This window comes from Molossus molossus, unplaced genomic scaffold, assembly GCF_014108415.1.
Source record: "Molossus molossus isolate mMolMol1 unplaced genomic scaffold, mMolMol1.p scaffold_m16_p_3, whole genome shotgun sequence".
Taxonomy (NCBI): domain Eukaryota; kingdom Metazoa; phylum Chordata; class Mammalia; order Chiroptera; family Molossidae; genus Molossus; species Molossus molossus.
In genome coordinates, this window is record NW_023425366.1 from 131323402 (window position 1) to 131345896 (window position 22495).

General features: G+C 63.1%; 1 protein-coding gene across 1 annotated transcript; it reads right to left on the bottom strand.

The window, feature by feature from the left end:
* Positions 1 to 11619: 11619 nt before the first annotated feature.
* On the bottom strand, positions 11620 to 22350 carry LOC118641453 (post-GPI attachment to proteins factor 6-like). Its single transcript, XM_036278729.1, has 13 exons — positions 22224 to 22350; positions 18935 to 19112; positions 18667 to 18859; positions 18306 to 18433; positions 17843 to 18111; positions 17434 to 17753; positions 16968 to 17058; positions 16768 to 16891; positions 16194 to 16330; positions 13373 to 13551; positions 13057 to 13203; positions 12345 to 12461; positions 11620 to 12021 (listed from the first exon to the last, which is right to left on the bottom strand). The coding sequence occupies exons 1-13, from the start codon at positions 22348 to 22350 to the stop codon at positions 11725 to 11727; spliced, it is 2307 nt and encodes a 768-aa protein (XP_036134622.1). The 3' UTR covers positions 11620 to 11724.
* Between the last annotated feature and the right edge of the window lie 145 nt (positions 22351 to 22495).

Genomic DNA, 22495 nt, shown 5'->3' on the forward strand with positions numbered 1-22495 from the left:
TGCATGCGCAATGCCTGGCACGACTGTCCCCTCCGAACCTGCTGCTCTGTGTCATCCTGTCCTGGCGTTCCTGCTCATCCGGCATGGACATCTCACCAGCAGACACGGCACAGCCCCCCCATCCCTGCTGGTCCCCCCGAGTCCAGGGACAGGATCGACCCTAGGCCCACAGGAAGCTGCAGCGTGTGGGCCCCAAGGGCAGCACGCTCCACCCCAGGGTGCCCACCACTCACCCCCAGCTCAGGTGGTTACCCGACGGGTCCGGGCCGTGCCAGGTCTGCCTAGGGCCCACCGGCAGTGTGTGGGTTCTTGACTCGTGTAGGAAAGATGTCCCATGAGTCCAGGTGATTTTGAGTGTGTTTATTAAAGCTGGGGACAGCGAAACAAAGGAAGGACCCAATGTAGGAGAAGCAGCAGGAGAGAAGTCAGAGAAGAGGGGGCCTTGGAGACAGTTCAGGGGGTGAGCCGGGTCGAGCTGCTGCCCTGGTTGCAAGTCTTGTGGGGACCCTTCGCATTCAGAGCGCAGGTCCCAGGGGTGGGCGTGCTCTGGTGAGAGCGGTCTGACTGTCGCGGAGGTGGGGGGGGGCGCAGAACAGTCATTAACTTCTCAGGTGGTCCTTCAGTGTTTTGATTCATCCACATGTACCTATAGAGGGGTCAGGGCTTATTTTCTGTTTTGTTTTTTTTTTCTTTTTAAAGAGAGAGAGGAAGAAAGAGAAACATCCATGTGAGAAAGAAACATTGATTGGCTGCCTCCTGCACACCCCCTCCTGGGATGGAGCCTGCAATCCGGGCACGTGCCCTGACTGGGAATTGAGCCGGGACCTCTCAGGCCATGGGACGACGCTCAGTCCACTGAGCCACGCTGGCCGGGCTCTGGTTTCTTTTTAAAGAACGTCATCAAGTGTGTCATTGAAGAGGGACTGGGATCGAGGCCTGTTTGTCCCAGACGGTCTGGAATGTGTAAACCATTTGCTCCTAAGTGTCCTTGGTTAGGGAAGATGAAACCTGTGATTGATTCACTGTAAATTGTTCAGATTGTTTAGCCTGTTTAATTATGTCTCAGTTTCCCTATTCCATGTGTCAAGGAATCTCCCTAGCTTCTTACCGTCCTGCCTCAAGGTCTCGTCCTCCGTGTCCTGAGAGGGTCGTGTCCCTCCAGGCTGAGGAGCACAGCAGAGACACCTTCCTGCGTGGCCTTTCTGGAGGATTCTGACCCCAGGGATGTGTCCAGGTGTCCTGGAGACGGTCAAGTAGGCTCAGGGCTGGAGGGTGAGTGTTGAGGGTTCGAGGTCCCTGCCAGCACAGGGGCCTGGGAAGAAGGAGGGGAGAGAAGCTTGCTCACACCCAACCCAGTGCCTCTCCGACGTGGGAGCCTCCGGGTCGGCCCAGCTCATGCCTCTCTGGAGACTTGACAGCCTGCCTGTGTCTCGGGCCAGCTGGTGGCTCTGCGCGAGGTGGGTGCCTCCTCCTCCACACAGTGAGGGTTCTGACCCGAACCCTGGCCCAGAGGCCCTGCGCTACCCTCTGGGCCATGGAGTGGAGCCCACAGCTGGCTGTGTACCAGGTCTTGTGTCTCACACAAGTCACGGCAGAGGGAAGGGCTTCTGGCCTTTCCCAACCCCAGCAGCTAGGAAAGGTCTCGTCCCTGTGGCGGGGCCTCGCCAGACTTCTGGAAGCAGCGGATAAAGTCCTGCCTTCCCACGGGGCCTCACGCCACTCCCCCTTCTGGTCTCGGGCAAGCCTCCCCTCCTGCTGCACTGACCCTCACCAGGGGGCTGCCCCTTGGTGGGCACTGCTTCCTCACCTGGACCGTCCTGCCCCTCCTGACCGCTGCATCCCCAGAGGCCTCCCCCGGTGCTGGGAGCTCTTGTGCCCCAGCAGGTCACCTTTTCTCCCCAGGGGATGCGGCTTGTTCAGCCTCTCCTCCCCCAGCCCGCGGTCCCAGGGACCAGGACAAGCTCCAGCTGCATGACTTCGTGATGGTGGTTCCACTGTAGTAACCCGATTATTAAATAACAGGAAAGGAGCAAACAGAAGACAAAATAATCTAGACATGCCATTTATACAACTTTCCCAGAAACTGGCCATTCAGTTTAGATGGGTGCCCAGTAAGGTCTGGGTGACCTGGGTAGGTGCTTGCCTGGAAATGGGTAATTGGCCAGAACAGGCGTGGCCACTGCAGGGGGTGAAATCTGAGATACTTGACTCCTGAACAAAGGGAGTTCCCTCTCTTGCTGGCCTCTGGCAGGGGGCACACTAGCCCGCATTCACCCATGTGCCCACAGCCATGGGTCCCCACACAATGGACTGACAGACTGTGAGGAGCTTGGTGCCTGGTGCCCTGCCTGACTCGGCTCCACCAGAGAATGGGAACTCTGGACACTGGCCCTGCTTCTAGCTCTGCTGAATCCCCAGCTGCCCCTCCTCCAGGACTGGACGGAGGGAATTGGGACATTGCAAACTGAGGAATATAATTTCATGTCAATAAAAATCACTTACTCTCCTGTGCAAGTCTTAGAAAATTCTTTTTCTCAAGATATTACAAGACCCCACTCCCACTAGTGACAGAGAAATTCCACCCGTGCATTTCTCCAGTCACAGTGGGAGTTGTCCTCATCCACAGCACATGCTCTCCAGGTCAGACCCTGTGTGGCCCTGGTCACTCAACTGCCCACCCTGCACTTTTCTGTCCTGCAAAGTCCCTCTGTTGCCTAGGAGCCCTGTGCGGCCACAGCCAAGTTATAAGTATGTGATTATGCATGCTGGGGTCCCCCCAATTCTGGCCCCTGTGCTGCTGCAGAAACCTCTCCTGGCAAACAGAAGTGCACTGGATTAGCCACCATGGATGAACAGATTTGCTTCTCAGAGTTTACCTGATAACCTAACACTGTGCTGATGGAGGCTTTGAACCTCTGGACATGCTCACCAGGCCACCTGGGAGCTCACAGCCTCTGTGGGCAGTGGGATGGTGGCTGAGATCTTAGAAGCAGACACCACTCGCCCTCACCCAGCCCCGTCTGTGGCTGGGCCTGTGCTATGGGCTCTGCCTGGCCCCCCGGGTGTGTCCACAGGTCCACACAGCATCAAGGACACAACAACGTGGAGGGTGGCCGTGGAGGGCAGGAGCCACTCCAGGCTCATGCCCCCACAGTGCAATTCTACACACACACACATACGCATGCACGCATGCACATGTGCACACATGCATGCACGGACACATGCACACACGCACACATGCACGCGCGCACACATGTGCGTGTGTCCCTCTTTGATCTCCAAAGGACACTCCATTTACAAGCTCTTAATCGCAGCTCTTTCCAGGCCTGTCCTCTGAAGTCCCTGCTGATGGGGTTTGGCGCCTCGGATGCATCTTGGGCTGGCTGTTCCCCATTATAAGTGGACTTTTTTAGTTTTTGCTTCTTGAAAAAATGCCCTACACCGCACTGATTTGACTTGACTTGTCGCCTAGCTCTGGGGAGGGGCAGGGGGCTGTGCCAAGGGCCTGGCCCGTTGGGGTCTTTGATGCTACCTCCTTGTGAAAACTAACGTGAAGGACCGCGGTTGGGGGATTCATTCGGCCTCGTGCTGCTTCCTTTGTCTCTCTCCCTGTGATCCTTCCTGGGGACACGTGGGGAAAGTGTCTCGGGGTGAGGGTGCGGGTGTGTGTGTACCATGCCTGTGAGGACACAGAGGACAGGGCCTCTGCCGTAAGAACAAGGGGCATCAGAGAGCATGTCCACCTGTCCACCCGTCTACCCGCCTGGCTCGTGGACTGCTCGTCCCCCATCCCACAGTCCGTCACGGTGGGCTTGGCTGTCTGTCTGAGCACGTCCAGCCACTCCAGGAAGCGAGTCCCTGCTCTGGCCACTGTGTGGCTGGGAGGAGGAAGCCTGACTAGGCTGCAGCTCAGGCCCCACGCCATTGGCTGAGGCAGGAACCAGAAGACAGTCTCCCACCCTGTGGTAGCTATGACAACCAGCCCCGTTAGATACTGCCACCCCCCAGCCACTCCTGATGGTGGAGGGACAGGCAGCACTGCAGATGGGTCCACGCCAGGGTCCCCTCGGAGGGTGGGACCAGGCCCGGCTGTTCAGTTTCCTTATGTGTCTGTTACATGGATGTCCAGTGTGAAGGGTCCCTGCCCCTCTCTCGGGACAGGTCCCAGTCTGCTCCATACCCTGCCTGACCCCCGGTGGAGGCAGAAACAGTGTTTGTGCAGCCCCTGCTAAGAGGGGGTTCAGGTGAGGTTTGCCCCAGGGCTGCAGGCCAGGCCCCATCCTGTGAGGACACCTTGGGTGAGCACAGCAGGAGGAAGAGCAGGAGGAAATGCCCAGCCCCCGAGGACAGAGCCCAGCCTTTGGTCCACCGCAGACCCCAAAGGGCCTGCCCGCCTGTCCGCCCTCGTGTCTGTCGGACGCAAAGTACGAGGACAGGGCCCTCCTCAGCCAGGGCGCCAGCACGGCTCTTTCGCCCGCAGGACTCTGGGCTCTGGGCACTAAGTGCTCCCCAAGCCTGCACCTGTTCTTCCCTTGGCTGCAGCCCAGGCCCCTGGGTGAGGCCCGCCCAGCGTGTCCAGGCCAGGTGCTCAGCAAGGGCAGGACACAGCACTACTCCCGGGAGCTGCGGAGCCCGGGGCATCTGAGAGCCGTTCGTACCGCATCTCGGTGACAGCCCCTGGCTTGTGTAGCCCTGGGGTGAGCACACCTGGTCAAGGCCCCCCAGGCTCAAGCCAGCCCACACGTGCTGCACACAGGGCTGCAAGGAAGTGTGGGCCTTGAACCCTCGGAGGCGGCCAGGCTGAGGCTGGCCCCCGGGGGCCCAGAGGCTGCTGAAGAGGCCACCGCCAAGGCCAGAGGACCCAGGAGCTAGGGGGTGCCTGGGACACGGAGCAACAGAGGTCACACCTCCAAGGGCAGGGCTCAGGCAGGCCAGGCTGGCCCCACAGCCACAGGGCAGAGAGGCTGCTCGGGTAGCTCCTGAACTTGTCACACCTCACATGGCCTCCTGGTCACAGGGCTGAGCCCCAGTTCGAGGGCCTCCCACACGGGGCAGGATCAGCTGCCAGGTCTCACTCAGGGGTAAGGCCTGGGCCAGCTGACGGTGATACAGGGCCCTGGCCGGCAGCTCCTCTCCGGGGCGAGATGAGCTGGGGGGCCCTGGTGCTCTGTGGCGGGAGGACAGCCCGGGGTGGAGGCTGCCAGGGGTTCATCTGGACCAGGACCCCAGCTGGGGGCAGGTGGTGGGGTGGCAGAAGAGGGGTTTGAGGGAGTCGGGGCTGCAGAAAGTTTGAGGGGTGGCGATGGATGCTGAAAGAGAAGATGAGCCAAGCTCAGGCTCAGGGAAGGCAGACAGTGTGCACTGTGGTCTCGCAGCGGCTCCTTGGGGCTCCCAGCCCGAGGGGGCCCAGGGCAGGGACAAAGGTGCCAGGCCCCACCCATTCTCTCTAGAGCCCCCACCACGCAGCCAGCGTGCACCAGAGCAGGAGTCTGGGTCACCCTCGGGACGGAGTCAGGAGCAGAGCCCTGACGGCCCACCCTTCCTGGGACTCAGACTCCAGGCTGAGACAGTGGATATACACGGTGTTGATGGCCACTCTTCTGTCACAGGTCTCCGCTGCCTCAGTCCATGGCCAGAGTGATGGTCCACCCTGTGTCCATAGCCAGCCATGGCCTTGACTGTGAAGCTGACTGGTTGGGCTGTTGTCATGTAAACACATGGACTCAGCCCCTCCCTGGGCCACAGGATCAAGAGGGCCCTAGAGGGCTGGGGGTCCGACCCAACTGGTGCAGGGATGGGGTGTGGGCCAGAGCAGGGCAGGTCTGGCTTCTGTGGGTTTGAACTTGGTCAGTACAAATGACCCCCAATCCAGGGGCCTGAGGGGCTGCAGGGCCTCATGGAGGGGAAGCTGGAGGCTCTCAGAAAACAACAGAGGCTGGTGGAGGTGTGGTTGATGGGGGGCGAGGCAGGCAGCTCATGGCTATGTGGGGGCAGGGACATGTGGCCAGATGGCTCGGCCCCTGGCTCTCTGTGAGCACGTCTGGTCCACGTCCGCCTCTCACCCTCCCCCCCCAGATGGACCGCTACCTCAGATCCAGCCTGCCAGGGGCGTTTTATCTGTGGTGGGGGGTGACTGTCAATCACCGAGGGCTTCTCAACCTTTGCTGAGCGAAGGGTACTGGTGAGAATCTGGGGCAACAAACAGCTGCTGCCTCCTTCCAGGAGTGGGGTCGTGCTCCAGAGACTCAGGGCCAAGGCCACTCAGGCGCCGCTGCCTCCGGTGACGGACGGGGAGGGCCTGCTGCAGCCCTGCGGGCTGTCCCCGGCCAGCAGCCCGGCCGTCCGGGCCTCCCTGTGGCGACCCCAGGCCCGGGCGCAGCCAGCTGGGACCTGGACACTCCCCACCGGCCCACCAGTCAGACAGGGAGACCGAGGCCCAAGTTCACCCCCACCTGCAGCAGCCCCAGGTCCCTTGGGGACCCCAGGAATCTGACACAGGATCCCTACAGGTCCTGGTAGGAGCCCCCTCTATCTGTGGCCTTTGTTGGAAAGGCAGGTTAGTGAGGGGTGACTGAGAGCCAAGATCAATGAACCGGAGCGTCCAGGGTGCACACCCGAGCGGCCTGAGCGGGATCAGTCTGACTCAGTCCAGGGCTGAGCATGGGGACTGATGTGGACATGGACACGAGGGCTGGTCCGTCCAGAACACCGCCAATTTGGCTGGGGCCAGAGGCTGTCGTTCCGACACCTGGGCTGGGCCGGGCCATGCTGGGCCACTAGAGCTGGGGCGCGGCAGGGGCAGGCAACTTCTGATACAAATATTTAAGCATTAAAAACCGTCACACAAGCCTGGCCAGTTGGAGCGTCGGTCTGTGGACCAGAGAGTCCCGGGCTTGGTTCGCGCTAGGGGCATATACCAAAAACAAAAAACAAAAAAACCGTCACACAGTAGGGACATTAGAGAAATTGCTGGTGTATGGGAAGCATGAGGACACTCTGGACAAGCGTGGGCTATGACTGTGAACCCAGCTGTGGACAGAGATCCCGGAGATACGCCCCCCAGGGCTCTTACCCCAGGGCAGGCCCTGACTCGACCTCAGGAGCTGTGGGATCTCCAGGCCCTCCCACAGCCGTGCCCACCGACCGGCCGTGCCCACTGGCCAGCTGCACGCTCCCTCTGGCCTCCGCCACCAGGAACACGGCCCAGGTGTTGTCGCTTCCACACCGCCCCTCAGCCAGTTGTTAGGGGAACCCCTCCCTGTGCTCCCAGACACCTGAATGGGTCTCAGTGCTGCACTTCCAGGTAAAGCCCTCAGAGAAGAGGGCCAAGGTACCCCCAAATCTCTGACCAGGCAAGGCCTCAGGGTCCAAAGCAAGTGTGGGTCAGCTGTGGAGGGGACACCCTGACTGCAGGGCTGGCAGCTCCAGACCGAGGCTCCCCTGCGAGGCCCTGCCACCTGTGGTCCCCGTGGGCCCTGCACCTCTGAGCCGGTGGGCGTGCTCACCTCACCAATGTCGCCAGCATGCACCCTTCCGGCCACTCCCAGAGCCAGACCACAGCCTCCCCGCCTCTGCTTTGGGAAACTCCCTAGAACTGGCAGGACCCCTGCCCTACGGCAGAGCACCATCAACATCTCAGGATTCTCTCCCAGAGGAAAGAGACAAAGAAACCGTCCCACCGCTCAGCGGGGGACCACCACCAGCTCAGCCTGCCCAGGGTCTCTGGGGCGGGGCGGGGTCAGGAACATGCAGGAGAGCCCAGATCTCCAAGCAGCCAGCTCGGACTGCACTTCACGCTGTCCCTGGGATGGAGTGACCGGCCTCCGCTGCAGGCCGGGGCCTCAGAGGCAGTGGGAAGGCCTCAGGCCTCTGGGAATCCGGGGACCTGAGGCCCATTAGGGCCTCCCAAAGTCCACCCCACCCAGAAGCTTCAGAGCCCAAACACAGGAACAGTTCGCCCACTGCTCACCGTGGGTCTTGTCACTGCCCCAAACTATGTCCATGATGCCAAGGGGGGGGGGCTGGGGATAAGGGACACCGAGCCTGCCGCGAGGCCCGGGCCAGCCACTGTGCGGTCGCTTCCCCTGGCTCTTCTGCACCACCTGGCTCAGGGGGCCTGCCGCCTCCATGGAGACCTGGAGCAGAGGGATGGGGTCCTACAAGAGCAAGGAGGGGTCACAGTGAGGCATCTTGGGAGGGCAGAAATCCAGCTCCTTTGGCCAACACCAAGAGGAACTGCGCGTGAGGGGACCGGGACCCTCAGGCTTGGCCACGGGACCAAGAGAGGCTGCTTGCCACTCCTGAGCCCTCGTGCAGAGGGCAGTGCCCGGCTACGCGCAGGGATGGCTTTCCCTTGGGGATGCGGGAAGCAGGCACCTGCCCCTGGTTTTCCTGCCGGGGCCCTGTGATCACAGACGAGCAGGCAGAGACCGGGCAGCCAGCTGTGGTGCTCCTCGTCCCAGCAGCTACCACCGGCTCCTCACCCTCCCAGGGGAGAGACACAGGAAGGTCTCAACGAGGGTGTCCCTGGGGGATGTTAAGTGGCCAAGTAAACCAACAGTGCCCAAACTCCAGCTTTTGTCGCCGAGAGTCTGTCCCTGAACCTGTGAAGTGGGTCAGAGGGTGCAGAGGAGGTCAGGACCATGAGGGCAGGAACGTGCCCTGTGGAACCCACAGGACTCTGGCCCCAGCGGGGCAGCTGGCAGCTGTTTCCCAAGCCCAGCTGGAGTGGCCCCTCGTCCAACTCCCCACCCACAAGGCAGTGCACCTCCCGCCCATCTGCCTGCTCGGCGGCATGCCCACCCGGGGCAGAGCATGGCACTCACACATGCTCACCTTCCCCAGCTTCGTCCAGCGTCAGGCCGACCGCTCAGCCTCCTCCTCCTGGGTGGCAAACTCCTGGGCAGGCAGACAGGGGGCAGGTGGGGAGGCCAGGCGGTCAGCCCCCGGGGCCCACGAGGAGCAGGAAGTCCGGGCCCAGGTCCTTCCAGCTGGCAGCCCCTAGGCCAGGACAGAGGGAGGAAGAGGCGCGGGCAGGGGGGCAGTCGGCCGTGCTCATCTGGGTGCTGCAGCACCCACAGATCTTCTGTGGCAGAGAGCCTCACGGGGCTGCCCAGGGGGGCGTGGTCCACTGCTCCAGGGACCAGTGTGCCCCAGTCAGACCCTCTTGCCTTCAGGATGTGGAAGTCAAACCCACAGGCCTCCTGGATGGGGCCTGGGGTGCACGGCCCCGGAGAACTCGTGTCCAGGGTCCCACCAGAGGGCGCGTGGCTGCCACGCCTTCTCCACTCTGAGCTGGAAGAGCAGAGTCCTCACGAGGGCGCTACTTCTCCTCACGGACCCCAGTGCGGCCGGGTGTGGAGGCCCTGGATGGACACCTGGTTGCCCATCCAGTCAGCTTCCCCCCAGACAGCTTGGCACCCCCAGACTTTGCCAAGGTTGCTGGTGTGTGTTCCAGATACACCACACACACAATCACAACTCCACGGTTCACGAGTCACCACAGTCCACACCAGGGACCAGGGGGCAAAGGGAGCGCCAGCCTGGGAGGCCTCCCCTCGGGGTTTCCCACCAGAGGCAGCGGTGTGCACGCAGCCTCAGGAGACCTGCCCCAGGTGAGCACCTGTCTTCCGAAGTGTGAGGAGTGTGACCAGAGGTGGCAGTGCCAGCCTTGTGTCACAAGTGCCAGAGGCAAACGAGGGTGAGTCAAGCAGACCTCCCTCCCCTACGGCCTCTCCACACACAGGCCTCCCCATCTGGGCCCCCGCCAGGGACTCCAGGTGCTGTTCCGGGCAGACCACCCTGTCCCAGGACGCCCAGCTGGCTCCACCCCCTGGAGCTGCGCCTCCTCTCTCAGCACCCTTCAGGGGGCGTCGCCACCACACCAAGCCCGGGACTGGCCGGCCTCCCCTTGTTCGCCAGGCCCCCGAGCCCAGGCAGGGTGGGGTGTCCGGAGCAGCAAGCCCGGGGAAGCCCTCTGAAGCCTGCCCAGCTCCCCGCTCCCTCACCTTGTCCTTGGGAGTGCCCGTGCCAGCACCCACCCCGCCCACAGGGACTGCAGGGCAGCGACAGGGAAGGCCTGTCTCTGTCTCTGTGCTTGCTGCCCGGGCTGATTCTGATCTTGGGCGTGTGGCCCGCAGGGCAGGCAGATGCACTTCGCTCCCGTAGGAACCACAGCTGCAGGGCCAGCTGTGGACTGGGGGGGCAGGACCCCAACCCCGGCCCAGACTCCCAAACCTGGCCTCAGACCCTGTGCGGCCCTGGCTCCGGACCAGACTCTTCCTTGGGAGGTACCAGCCCGACACCCTTGGGGAGGGCGCACCCCCACCAGGGCTCAGAGCTCCCACTGGCTGGAACCTGGAACCAAGCTGTGCTGAGTGACTTGCTCTCCCTGCCACTGACTGGCTGCCACACCCGTCTGTCTATCCCTGTCCCGCCCACTTTTCTTCTTTCGGGGACCATGGAGAACACCCTGCATACACAGGGGCCACTCAAAGCACTGTCGTCAAGCGCAGCCCATTTTCTGCCCGCAGAAACCAGGGGACAGGGCGGTCATCCTGACCCACCTCCTTTCCTCCCAGAGGGAGCGCAGAAAGCAATGTAAGAACTCCTGCTTTGAACTATAACTAGGGTATGAAATCCACCCATCACAGTGAAATCAGAGCTGCATAAAAATAAGTTAATGTCCTAACAATTTTTACCCACAGAAGCACCATTCGTAAAGGCTTCCCTTTATAAGCCCAGAGAGCGTTACCAGCGCAGGGTGACCGGAAGTGGGCCCCTGGCAGGCCACGCCCTGGACAGGACTGGACAGGGGAGCCCCGGGCCCTGACCCTGGGCCTGTGACTCAGGCTTCCTTTTCCATGGCCCTGTTCCACACGATGCTCTCGCCGTGGGCAGGCCCAGGGCACACTCCTGGGGGACAATCAGCCCCTCCTGCCGTCTCCCCCAGAGGGAGAAAGGCTGGGCCAGGTGCGTGCTGTGCAGGGTGGCAGCCTCACCGCCAATCCTGACGGCAACTCCAGAGGATGCTCCCCAGACAGGGCCCAGGAACGGGCGGAGCGAGCAGAGTTGGGGCAGGGCGGGTGTGCCGAGCTGCTGGCACCCAGGAAGCTCTTCGTAGGGCCTGCGGCTTCAGAGCTGAGAGCCAAGGGCGGGGAGGACAGGACACCACAGCCGGAAGCCAGCCTCTCCCAGGCCACCACTCATGGCAGCTGGACCCTCCATCCCCTGCCCATCAGCTCTCCAATGGCCTTAGTCACCGCTCCCCACAGCACCTGTATCAGCAGGGGCATCCCCATGCCCAAGACAGACAGGTGCTCAGGGGCACAGCTCCCAGCCTCAGCCACACTGGGGGCTGGGGGGCTTCTCTGCCTCCCTGGGTCTCACATCACAGCCTCACGGGGAACAGAGTGTCAGGGACTCTTTCTCCACATCTGCAATCATCCCCAGGCCACAGGACACGGAGCCCGCCCGACGGCACCTGCGGTCTCCAGGCAGCCAGGCCCCGGCCAGGGCCGCTGCAGACACCCGCTGGGAGCTGCGGAGGGTGGGCGCCAGCAGCACGGCAGCTGGGGCTGTGGTCCTCGCCTCAGGAGTGGAAAGCAAATGGGTGTGCAGGGCAATTTTATTCAGTTGGAAATCCGTCTGGACAGGGTCCCTCGCCCCTGGTCCTGCCCCGGCTGGAGAGGTCGTCGAAGCTGTGGTGTCCCTGAGCTGGCTGCGTCACGTCACCGTGTACAGCTCCTCCCGGCGGTTCTTGCAGATCTGATAGCGGCAGGTGAGCTTCTGCGAGCAGGCCCAGGGCTCAGTGTGCTTGTCACGCGGCGGCAGCAGGAACGCCGTGCTCCCTGCCAGCAGCATGTGCCAGATGCTGTGCGTGTAGTAGTAGTTGTCACTGGTCATCATGGAGGCGTAGATGGCAATGGCCACAGCGGCCATGGAGATGCCAGGCAGGAGGTAGAAGACCCAGCGCTGCCAGGAGGTGGGGTAGCAGTGGCGCCGGTGCCCGCAGCGGTACACCTGGAGAGAACCACCACGAGGGCATCGCACGGGCTGCGGCTGCGGCTCCCTGGGGCCCACCGGGTCTGGGTAGCAGGCGTGCATGTGCGCTCCCTGGGAGGGGCTCTGGGCAGAGACCTGACTGGTTCTCGGCCTGGGCCGGCAAGAAGCCACCCAGGCCCCGAGTGCCGGCGGCAGGCCTCAGCAAATATGGCGGACTCGGGCTCAGGACCAGGCACGTGGCCAGAATCAGTGGCCAGGCCTCCTTCCAGTGGGGGTCTGCGGGGAGCCAACACTCTCTTATTCCAGTTGCCCGGAGAGGACTCAGGGCAAGAGCTCCTTACCCACATGGTGACCATGACCACGAAGGCAAAGAGACAAGGCCCTATCATGTTCCAGGCGCCCCTGCGGTCCAGCTGCAAGGACATGGCGAACACCAGGGTGCCCAGGAGAAGCAGAACCTGAACAAGACACAGGGGTGACCACAGGGTCACAGGAGCTGCAGGTCAGGGTTGTCCATGACAGCACAAGGCGTCCTGGTCACCCTGCTAACCCCCCTGCCCACCCATCGACGCTGCTGGCACACTGCTCTGCTCCCCTGGCAGGGAGGGAGGCACCCTCCTCCAGGCGCTGACTCGCCTGAGGCACAACGCAGCCAGGCAGGGCACCGGGTCACGTGTCTGTATCAGCCAGACGGGCTGTGGCAGAAAAAGCACCAGTGTTCTCAGCACCAGGGGCTTCAGGGGCACACCTGGGGGCTTCTCGGGGATGTCTGGCTTAGAGTTGGGGCTCCAGGCCTCCTTTCTGAATACAGCCTTGGGAGAGAAAGGGGACGGGAAGGTCCTTGCCTAACCCTGTCTTCCACCCTTCCTTCCCGGAATCCTCCAAGCAGCCAGCACAGTCCCTTCCAGCTGGCCAGGCACCCTCCAGGGGGAGAGCGGGCATTACAAAGATGGGAGGGTTCTCAGGGCAGCAGCTGAACCTCCTGCTCTGTCCCTCAGCACGCGAGGACCTTGCTCCCTCAGAGCCCAGACCGGGCGTCAGGAGGGCACTCACATGTTTCAGGGCTGCCTTCAGCCGCGCCATGCAGAGGATGGTGGCCCAGATGGACACCCCAGAGCCCAGGAAGTCGCAGTACTGCAGTGTGTCGTAGTCCAGGATGCACAGCACGGCCTCCCCCGGCTGGTCGCAGGCGTGATAGAACTGCGGGGAGGGCGTGAGCGAGGACTGGACCTCCCCCATCCCTGCTGGACCTCCCCCATCCCCAGGGGAGCAGGCTGATAGAACCATGGGGCAGGCGGTGAGCCAAGGGCAGGGCGGTGATCTGAGACCCAGACCTTCCCACCACCCCCGAGGGGGCAGGCGTGCTTACCGTGGAGAAGAACATGGTGTAGGTGTAGATGGAGGCCTCCACCAGGAGGCAGCGGTGCACGGAGAGGGTGATGGGAGCCAGGAACAAGAGGTTGCTGAGAGTGAGCAGGAGCGCGGCCACCCTCTGCTGGGCCACGGTCTGTGCTGTGCTGTTGTCTGTGCAGCTCCACCCTCGCCAGCCTGTGGCCAATGCAGTGCTGAGGGGGCTGAGGAGGTGACTGAGGCCAGGCTAGTGGGGCAGGCACTTCTGAACCTCAGGGCCACCCTCACCCATGGCTCTGCAGAGAAGCCTGTCTCACCTTGGAGCAGACTGGGACAGGTGTGGGTAGGTGTGGGGCATGTGTGGGTAGGTATGGGCTAGTGTGGGCAGATGCAGACAGCTATGGGGGCAGGCACGGGCAGGTGTAAAGAGGTGTGGGGCATGTAGAGACGTGAGGCAGGTATGAAGCAGGTATGGAACAAATGTGGGACAGGTGTGTGATGTGTGGGCAGGTGTGGGGCAGGTGTGTGATGTGCAGGCAGGTGTGGGGAAGACGTGTGGGACAGGTGTGGGACAGGTGTGTGATGTGTGGGCAGGTGTGGGGAAGACATATGGGAGAGGTGTGGGACAGGTGTGGGGCAGGTGTGTGATGTGTGGGCAGGTGTGGGGCAGGTGTGAGAGGTGTGGGCAGGTGTGGGGCAGGTGTGTGATGTGTGGGCAGGTGTGGGGAAGACGTGTGGGACAGGTGTGTGATGTGTGGGCAGGTGTGGGGCAGGTGTGAGAGGTGTGGGCAGGTGTGAGAGGTGTGGGCAGGTGTGGGGCAGGTGTGTGATGTGTGGGCAGGTGTGGGGCAGGTGTGTGAGGTGTGGGCAGGTGTGAGAGGTGTGGGCAGGTGTGAGAGGTGGGGCAGGTGTGTGAGGTGTGGCAGGTGTGGGGCAGGTGTGAGAGGTGTGGGCAGGTGTGGGGCAGGTGTGAGAGGTGTGGGCAGGTGTGGGGCAGGTGTGAGAGGTGTGGGCAGGTGTGGACAGGTGTGAGAGGTGTGGGGCAGGTGTGAGAGGTGTGGGCAGGTGTGAGAGGTGTGGGCAGGTGTGGGCAGGTGTGGGGCAGGTGTGTGATGTGTGGGCAGGTGTGGGCAGGTGTGAGAGGTGTGGGCAGGTGTGGGGCAGGTGTGAGAGGTGTGGGCAGGTGTGGGCGGTGTGGGAGGTGTGGCAGGTGTGAGAGGTGTGGGCAGGTGTGGGGCAGGTGTGAGGTGTGGGCAGGTGTGAGAGGTGTGGGCAGGTGTGGGGCAGGTGTGAGAGGTGTGGGCAGGTGTGTGATGTGTGGGCAGGTGTGGGCAGGTGTGAGAGGTGTGGGCAGGTGTGGGCAGGTGTGAGAGGTGTGGGCAGGTGTGAGATGTGTGGGCAGGTGTGGGCAGGTGTGAGAGGTGTGGGCAGGTGTGAGAGGTGTGGGCAGGTGTGGGCAGGTGTGAGAGGTGTGGGCAGGTGTGGGGCAGGTGTGAGAGGTGTGGGCAGGTGTGGGGCAGGTGTGAGAGGTGTGGGCAGGTGTGGGGCAGGTGTGAGAGGTGTGGGCAGGTGTGGGCAGGTGTGAGAGGTGTGGGCAGGTGTGGGCAGGTGTGAGAGGTGTGGGCAGGTGGGGGGCAGGTGTGTGATGTGTGGGCAGGTGTGAGAGGTGTGGGCAGGTGTGGGGCAGGTGTGTGATGTGTGGGCAGGTGTGAGAGGTGTGGGCAGGTGTGGGGCAGGTGTGTGATGTGTGGGCAGGTGTGAGAGGTGTGGGCAGGTGTGGGCAGGTGTGAGAGGTGTGGGCAGGTGTGTGATGTGTGGGCAGGTGTGGGGCAGGTGTGAGAGGTGTGGGCAGGTGTGAGAGGTGTGGGCAGGTGTGGCGCAGGTGTGAGAGGTGTGGGCAGGTGTGGGGCAGGTGTGAGAGGTGTGGGCAGGTGTGGGGCAGGTGTGAGAGGTGTGGGCAGGTGTGAGAGGTGTGGGCAGGTGTGGGGCAGGTGTGAGAGGTGTGGGCAGGTGTGGGCAGGTGTGAGAGGTGTGGGCAGGTGTGGGGCAGGTGTGTGATGTGTGGGCAGGTGTGAGAGGTGTGGGCAGGTGTGGGCAGGTGTGAGAGGTGTGGGCAGGTGTGAGAGGTGTGGGCAGGTGTGGGGCAGGTGTGAGAGGTGTGGGCAGGTGTGAGAGGTGTGGGCAGGTGTGGGGCAGGTGTGAGAGGTGTGGGCAGGTGTGGGCAGGTGTGTGATGTGTGGGCAGGTGTGAGAGGTGTGGGCAGGTGTGGGGCAGGTGTGTGATGTGTGGGCAGGTGTGAGAGGTGTGGGCAGGTGTGGGGCAGGTGTGTGATGTGTGGGCAGGTGTGAGAGGTGTGGGCAGGTGTGAGAAGTGTGGGCAGGTGTGGCGCAGGTGTGGGCAGGTGTGAGAGGTTTGGGCAGGTGTGGGCAGGTGTGAGAGGTGTGGGGCAGGTGTGTGATGTGTGGGCAGGTGTGGGGCAGGTGTGAGAGGTGTGGGCAGGTGTGTGATGTGTGGGCAGGTGTGGGGCAGGTGTGAGAGGTGTGGGGCAGGTGTGAGAGGTGTGGGCAGGTGTGGGCAGGTATGGGACACGTGTGGAAAGGCATGGGTCAAGTTGGGGACACGTCTGTGGTCAGGTATGGGCAGGGGAAGCCAAGGTCAGGAGGCAGTACCAGCGCCGGGGGTGCCTTTCTGCTTATGTGGGAGACCGGAGGTACGCGGCAGGAGTGGGGAGAAGGCAACTGTCCTTGCTCTGCGAGGGTGCTCTCCAGCCCTGGCAGAGTGGGGTGGGCTCTCCGCGGGAGGTGCAGGGTGTGTCGAAGGCGCCCAGGCCTGGCCCTCACCTGCCTTGCAGCTGCAGCCCGCATACAGGTAACCGTGTCTGCGCAGCAGGAGGCACTGGCCGTAAGGCCCACAGTCGTTGAGGCAGGGCACCAAAGACAAGGAGGTCTCCACGAGGACGGAGGCTTTCCCGCACTCCCTGAGAGGAAGGGGCCACAGGAAGGCTGGCTGCCGAGGCCTGCTGGCCAGTCTCTGCCGGAGCTCCAGTCAGGCTCTGGACAATGGACCCAGGCCTGAGGCCCCCAGGCTCTGCGCCCCAGAGGACAGCAGCCGTGAGGTCTGCAGAGGCCAAGACGCCACGTCCCCTTCACACCATGCTGGCATGGCACAGCCTAGAGCTGCGGCCTGAACCAGTCCCCTTCCTTGTGTCCTGGCTCCCAGGGATGCCTGAGGAGGGGCAGCCAAGGGGAGGACAGACCTCCGTAGCTCCCGGAAGGCAACTTACCCTGTGTGGCTTACAGGAAGCTGGGTCACTGTCAAACTCAGAGGCAGGCAGCCCAGCCATGGCCCTGAATGCAGTGATTCGGCCACCCAGCAGCTCTGGGCGGTGCCCCCCTCGCCCCCAGGTTCACTTACTCAGGACTCTGCAGGCATACGAGCTGCAGGGAGAGGTACCAGTTGTCTGTCTCTGGGTAGGGGATGACAAGGTTGGCCCTGCGAGATGAGGTGCTCAGAGACAGGGGATAGCCCTGGAAGAAGGCTGCAGGAGGAGGAGGGCGTGGTGAGGGGGGCTGGGGGCTGGCTGGGTCCCTGGGCCAGACGCTGCCCGCTCTCACCTGTGGTGCAGTTGAGTGAAGAGCTGAAGCCCAGGAAGGGCGAGGCGGCGTTCACGCAGACCACCACCGAGCTGGTGTTGGACATCACGCTCTGAAAGGGATGGCCGTGCCCTGTCAGCCCAGTCCCCAGTCTGATGCTGGGTGCTCTGCGGCTCCCGCTGGCCCAAGGCCGGCCCGGGACCCTTCCCCGCCCGGCCCAGCAGCACCGGCCTCGATCCCACCCGCAGCCCCTTTCCGCAGGCACAGCCCTCAGCCTGCTGACGGGGACCCGTGAACACGTCTCCCCTTCTGCAAGCGGTGCCCTACTCTGGCCCAGTGCTTACTGGGGTCACCTGTTGCCTGAAAGGCCACCCCAACCCAGTGTCCATGACCAAGTCAGTGCAGGAAGACCTGGGCAGCACTGCTCAGCCTGGAGGGCCTGAACCTGAGCTGAGCCGGGCCACGAGGCACCCCCAGACGCAGGTACCTGGTTGGCCCACAGGGAGACGACGAGAGAGCCCCCACTGTCCATGCCCGTGTCCAGCTGCAGCCGCATCACCGAAGGCATGTCTGACTGCACCAGCACTGAGACCCTGTCCAGGGGCCTGAAGTGCACAGACAGCACGTCCATGTACTCCCGGGTGACCTGGTAGCCCCTGAGGCAGAAGGGGCCGCCACCCACACTGCTGCTCCTGCCCAGGTCCTGGTAGCCAGGGCTTGGGGGCAGCAGCCCGGGGGGGACACTGCAGCTCTGGTTTGGACTGTTCTGCTGAAGATGCTGGAAGTTTACTATCCAAGGCTTGCAGGCTGTCAGGAGAACAAGGGGCCCCGCTACAGGAAGGGCTGAGATTGACGGCAGGGGGCAGAGCCTCCCGCGCCCTCCTCACGCAGCCCACCTGTGAGCGCAGCGACAACGTTGAAAGCCACCAGGATATGGGGCCCTGCCAGGCTCTTGGCCGTCACTTGCAACCACTGGTCCCAGGGTGGCGAGGGCAGCAGCAGGTGGCAGGCCTGGGTGGGGCCAGGGCAGGTGAGCACCTTCTGAAAGTTGCTGGGCAGGGTAGCTGAGCCCACGGTGAGCTGCACGGGGCAGCCGAGGCTCCCGTTGGACGCACAGCCCTGCAGCTCCAGCCGCAGCTCCTGGGTGTACTCGGGGACGAAGATTCTGCAGCCAAAAGGAATGACCTCACTCAGGCTCTGGGGCTTCTAATGACGACCCCTCATCGGTCACACTCAGGGTGGTGCCCCACTTCCCAGCACAACCCAAGACCCAGCACCCCACCTTTCTCACTGGCAGTGAGGACAGTGGTACCACCCACTCCATCAAACTAGAGGCAGCCCCCTGAGACCCCCACTCACTTGAGGTAGCTGGGGTGGGAGAGGAGGGTCTGTGGAGAGGGTTTATCGGGCTCCAGGATGGAGACCTCGACTGCCCGCACGACCAGCATGTCAGGCTGGAAGACGTAGGCACAGGTGGGAACAAAGCCCTAGGAAGAGAACGGGGTGGGGGAGGATCAGTCGGCGTGGGATGGGCAGGAGCAAAGCCCAGACCTGGGCGGGGTGGGAGGGCACCGCCAGAGAGCCAAGGCGGGGTGGCTGGTGGGGAGGCAGGGCTGCAGCAGAACCTTGACAAAGTCAGCCCCAAGGGGTAAATGATAGGGACCAGCCATTCCTGCACGAGGTGTCCTGCCCCGCCACCCCTGGAGAGCAGACCCCTCACCTTCACCTCAATCTTCTGAGATGAGGGGGGCAGGTGGGCAGCCACAAACCAGTCCCCAGGTGCTGGGTGGGAGACGTTGATGGAGGCGTTGCTCTGCAGCATCTTGATGAGGAAGGAGGGCTGCATGGAGGTGTTGGCAGGGAAGCTGGTGCCCAGTGGGTTGATGACTGGAGGGGCACCGTAGCGGAAATACCTGGAGGCAGGGAGAGCAGGGCAGGCGTCAGCACGGGCCTGGCCGGGCTGGGCAGGCAGCTGGGCGGGCACCTACACGGTGGTCTCCAGGTTTGCGCACGTGGGGCCGCCGCCCGGGGACACTTGCAGCAGCCAGCGCAGCAGCACGGAGTCCGGGGGCACGCGGAAGTGGAAGAGTCTGGCGCTGCCGTACCAGCTGTAGAAAGACAGCTTCTGCGGGGACTGCGAGTACTGCTCAGATACCAGCCTGAAGTCTGCAGGGAGAAGGCACTGTCAAGCAGACCAGGGGTGCCCCACGGTGCCCCACGTCCACCCTGAGGAGCAGACAGAAATGCAGAGGCCCTCCTGCCTGTGTGGCCCCAGAGAGAAAGGACGAGGGAAGCCATGGTGGGCAGGTCTCGAGCCCCTGGGATGCATGGCACTCCAACTTTGACCTTGGCAAAGCTTACTGTCCCTCTCCAGTCCCCAGCAGTTATCTCTGGCAACTGGTCCCACTTTACAGGTGAGGGAGTTCAGGTCTGGAGCCTGGTCACCTGCTCAGGCCCATGGTGCCCTGGGACACAACTGAACCAAACCCACGTCCCCTCACCCAGAGAGGTGGCGAGCAGAGACCCTGTGGTGGAGACCCCAGGCTGGAAGCCTGGTCACCTGTGAGGACCTGGGACAGCTGGCCCCCATTTCCCGTGGGCCTGTGCCCATGCAAAGTGGCACAGAGATGAGGCAGGGCCCCTGGCAGACTGACTGTCCATGGCCTCACCGGGGGCTCCCCATGCCCCAGTCTCTGCAGTAATTCTCATGCCCCCACTTCTATGCCTGCTCCCCTCCTCTGCACACTCCAAAAGTTTGTCCTCACTGTTCACTCTGCCATACCAGCATCTCCTGGGCCAGCTCTGAGGACATTCTGAGACTCAGCACAGAGGCCCATGCCCCTCGTGGCATGTCCACTGACAAGGGCACAACCTCCGCGGGAGCATGTGTCCAGGCCGACAGTGTAACTGCCTGGCCCAGGGGTGGGTGAGCGTGCCTGCCCAGGACCCTTCTTTTGAACTCCCACAGACTAGGCGTGCTCTGCACTCCCATGGGTAGACAACCAGGCCTGGGGGCCGGCCACAAGGTGCCTGAGCTGGATGGCAGGGATCCTGGCCTTAGTACCAGCCTCATGACCTGGCGTGACCTTGAGTGTCTCTTCCCCTCTCTGGGTCCCAGTATCCTCCAGATTTGGCAGAAGTGCAGAGTACCTTCCTTTGGGTGCTCCTCCTCCAAGTACTTCTAAAAAAAATACACTGTGGACAAGCAGGGTGTGGCCTCACTCTCCTCCCATCCAGGAGCACCTCCCTCTGCCTTGCTGGAAGGAAGAGTTGCTGGCTCACAATCCCAGCAGGCCCTGGGCCCCACCAGTGTGAGCCAGGTGAGCAGCTGGCTCTCCTGCCAGCTTCCTGACCCTTCAGTGGACGGACCTTGATTTAACAGAACCACCCACTTGCAGAGCCAGTCTGAGCTCCAGAGGAGCCCAGCATGTGGACTCGGCAGATGGGCTCACTCAGGGCACTCCAGGCTTTCCAGGTGTCTGCTGGCCACCAGCTCCCACTGAGCAGGTGGTGGCCTGAAGAGGCTGGAAGCCTCTGAACTAGCACAAACTTTCCTCCTAAGGCTCCTGCAGGCCCTGGGATAACATAAGGCCCCAAAATCTAAGTGCTGGGAGGTGAGGCAGGATAGCTCCCCACCCCCATCTCAGGACCCAGGGGCCTTAGAGAAACAGTCAGCCAGAGGGGCACCCAGCCTCCGGAGGTCACCCAGGGGAGGTCACGCTGCACCATGCAGCCCCCTGACCTGACAGGCGAGGCCTCTGGTGCACCAGCCCTGGAGAACCAGCTGGAGGGCACCTGGAAGTTTCAGCAGCTACACAGAGCTAAGCCTGCTCAAGGTCACCCTTAGACCTTGTGTTCTCTCACTCCCAGGGCTGTACAGCCTCCTCCACCCCTAAGCTCTGCAGCCCCATCCCCCTGCCCAAGATGCCCACGCTGTTGTCTTGGTGAACACAGCAGGCCATTAACATATTGGTCTGAGCGGATGTGGAAGTCACATCTCTGATAACAGGGAGTAAGAGCTGTATGTACCCCTGCCCTGTTCCCTAGTCCCCTTCAAGGGCACAGGGTTGTGGAGAGAAGTAAAGCCCAAGCCTGTCCTGGGAATTTGAGTGAGGGCACCTTGTCCTCCACCCTCCGACCAGGACTGGCGCTCGGTGCAGAGACCCCGCACACTGTAGTTCCCAGAAGCCAGGCCTGGGAGGTGAGGGGCTGCCCCAGGTTTCATCTCCATAAACTGCCCATCCACTGACCCCTCACCCCACCCCTACCCCCAGGAAGGAGAAAAAGGAGAAAAAAAAGGGTGGCAGCATCTAATAGAGTAACTGAATCCGGAACCATCTCTAGGAAACCACCTTTCATTTCAAACTTGGAAACCAAAGGCACAGTCTTCAAAGAAATGGGAGCTTGAGGACCAAGATTTCAGAAAAGGAGGACTGGGAGCAGAAAATCAAGGGGGGCTAGTCCCAGGCTGTGCTGGGTAAGCTGCCTGACTGCCTGGGGGCAGAGGAGGGGTGGCATCTGGGCCCTTGCAGTTTGGCCACACAGCCCCCAGGAGTCTCAGGTCCTGGGAGCCCCAGGCAGAACCCCGAAGGGCAGCTCCTCCTGCTGAAGCCACCATCTTGAGTCCCTGAAGGTTGGGGCCTCTCAAGACAGCAGAAATGCAAATGGAGGGAAGCCACCAAAGTACCTGGCCTACCAGGCTCCTGGGGCCACCTGTGTCCCTCCAAGGAGCGAGGCCAGCTGTTGACAGTGACTGCTCTGGGGTTGGGGGTCCCTGTGGGAGGGGTGGCAACATGACAGCCACCTGGGTCCCTTCCCCAGGATCTATGCAACTTTCTCCCAACTCTCAGTCTCCCAGACCGGATGGGGGCTCCCCTGGAATCGCACTACCTAACTCTTCTCTTCGGCGGCCTCGCAGCTGGAGTCCGGTCTGAGTCCCTCGGTCCCCCACCCTCACGTCCCCGCGCGCGGGCGTCGCTCCGACCAGAACGCGACGGAAGGAGGGCGAGCGGGGCGAGGGCGCGCTCCAGGGGCCCACCCGGCGGGACCCGGCCCCAAGGACAAAGGAGGGGGCGAGCACATCCTTCACCCCCCGACCGTTCGCACCAGCAAGGAACTCACCTGGACCCCCAACCCGGGTGGGGACCTGGGCTCCCGGCGCCCCGCCAGGTGAGCGCACAGGTGCCCCCAGGTGAGTCACAATCCCGGCCCCGCCCCCGCCGCGCCCCCTCCCCAGCCGGCGCGCGCCCCCGGATGGCGCCCGCCGCGCTCGCTCACCGCTCTTCCTGCTGTCGCCGGCGGCCGCAGGCGGGGGCCGAGCGAGCAGCGGCAGCAGCAGCAGCAGCGGCCCCGCCACCGCTGCCGCCGCCGCCGCGCCCCCGGTCCTGGGGCCAGCCCGGCCCATCACGGCGCTCGGCGCGGCGCTACTCGGACCGCGACCCCAGCCGCCTGCGCCCGCCGCCGCCGCCGGGGCAGCCCCAGCCGCCACTACGGGCCCCGCCGCCGCCCCGGACTCCCATCGCCCCGGCCGGTCCCAGCCACCGGCGCCC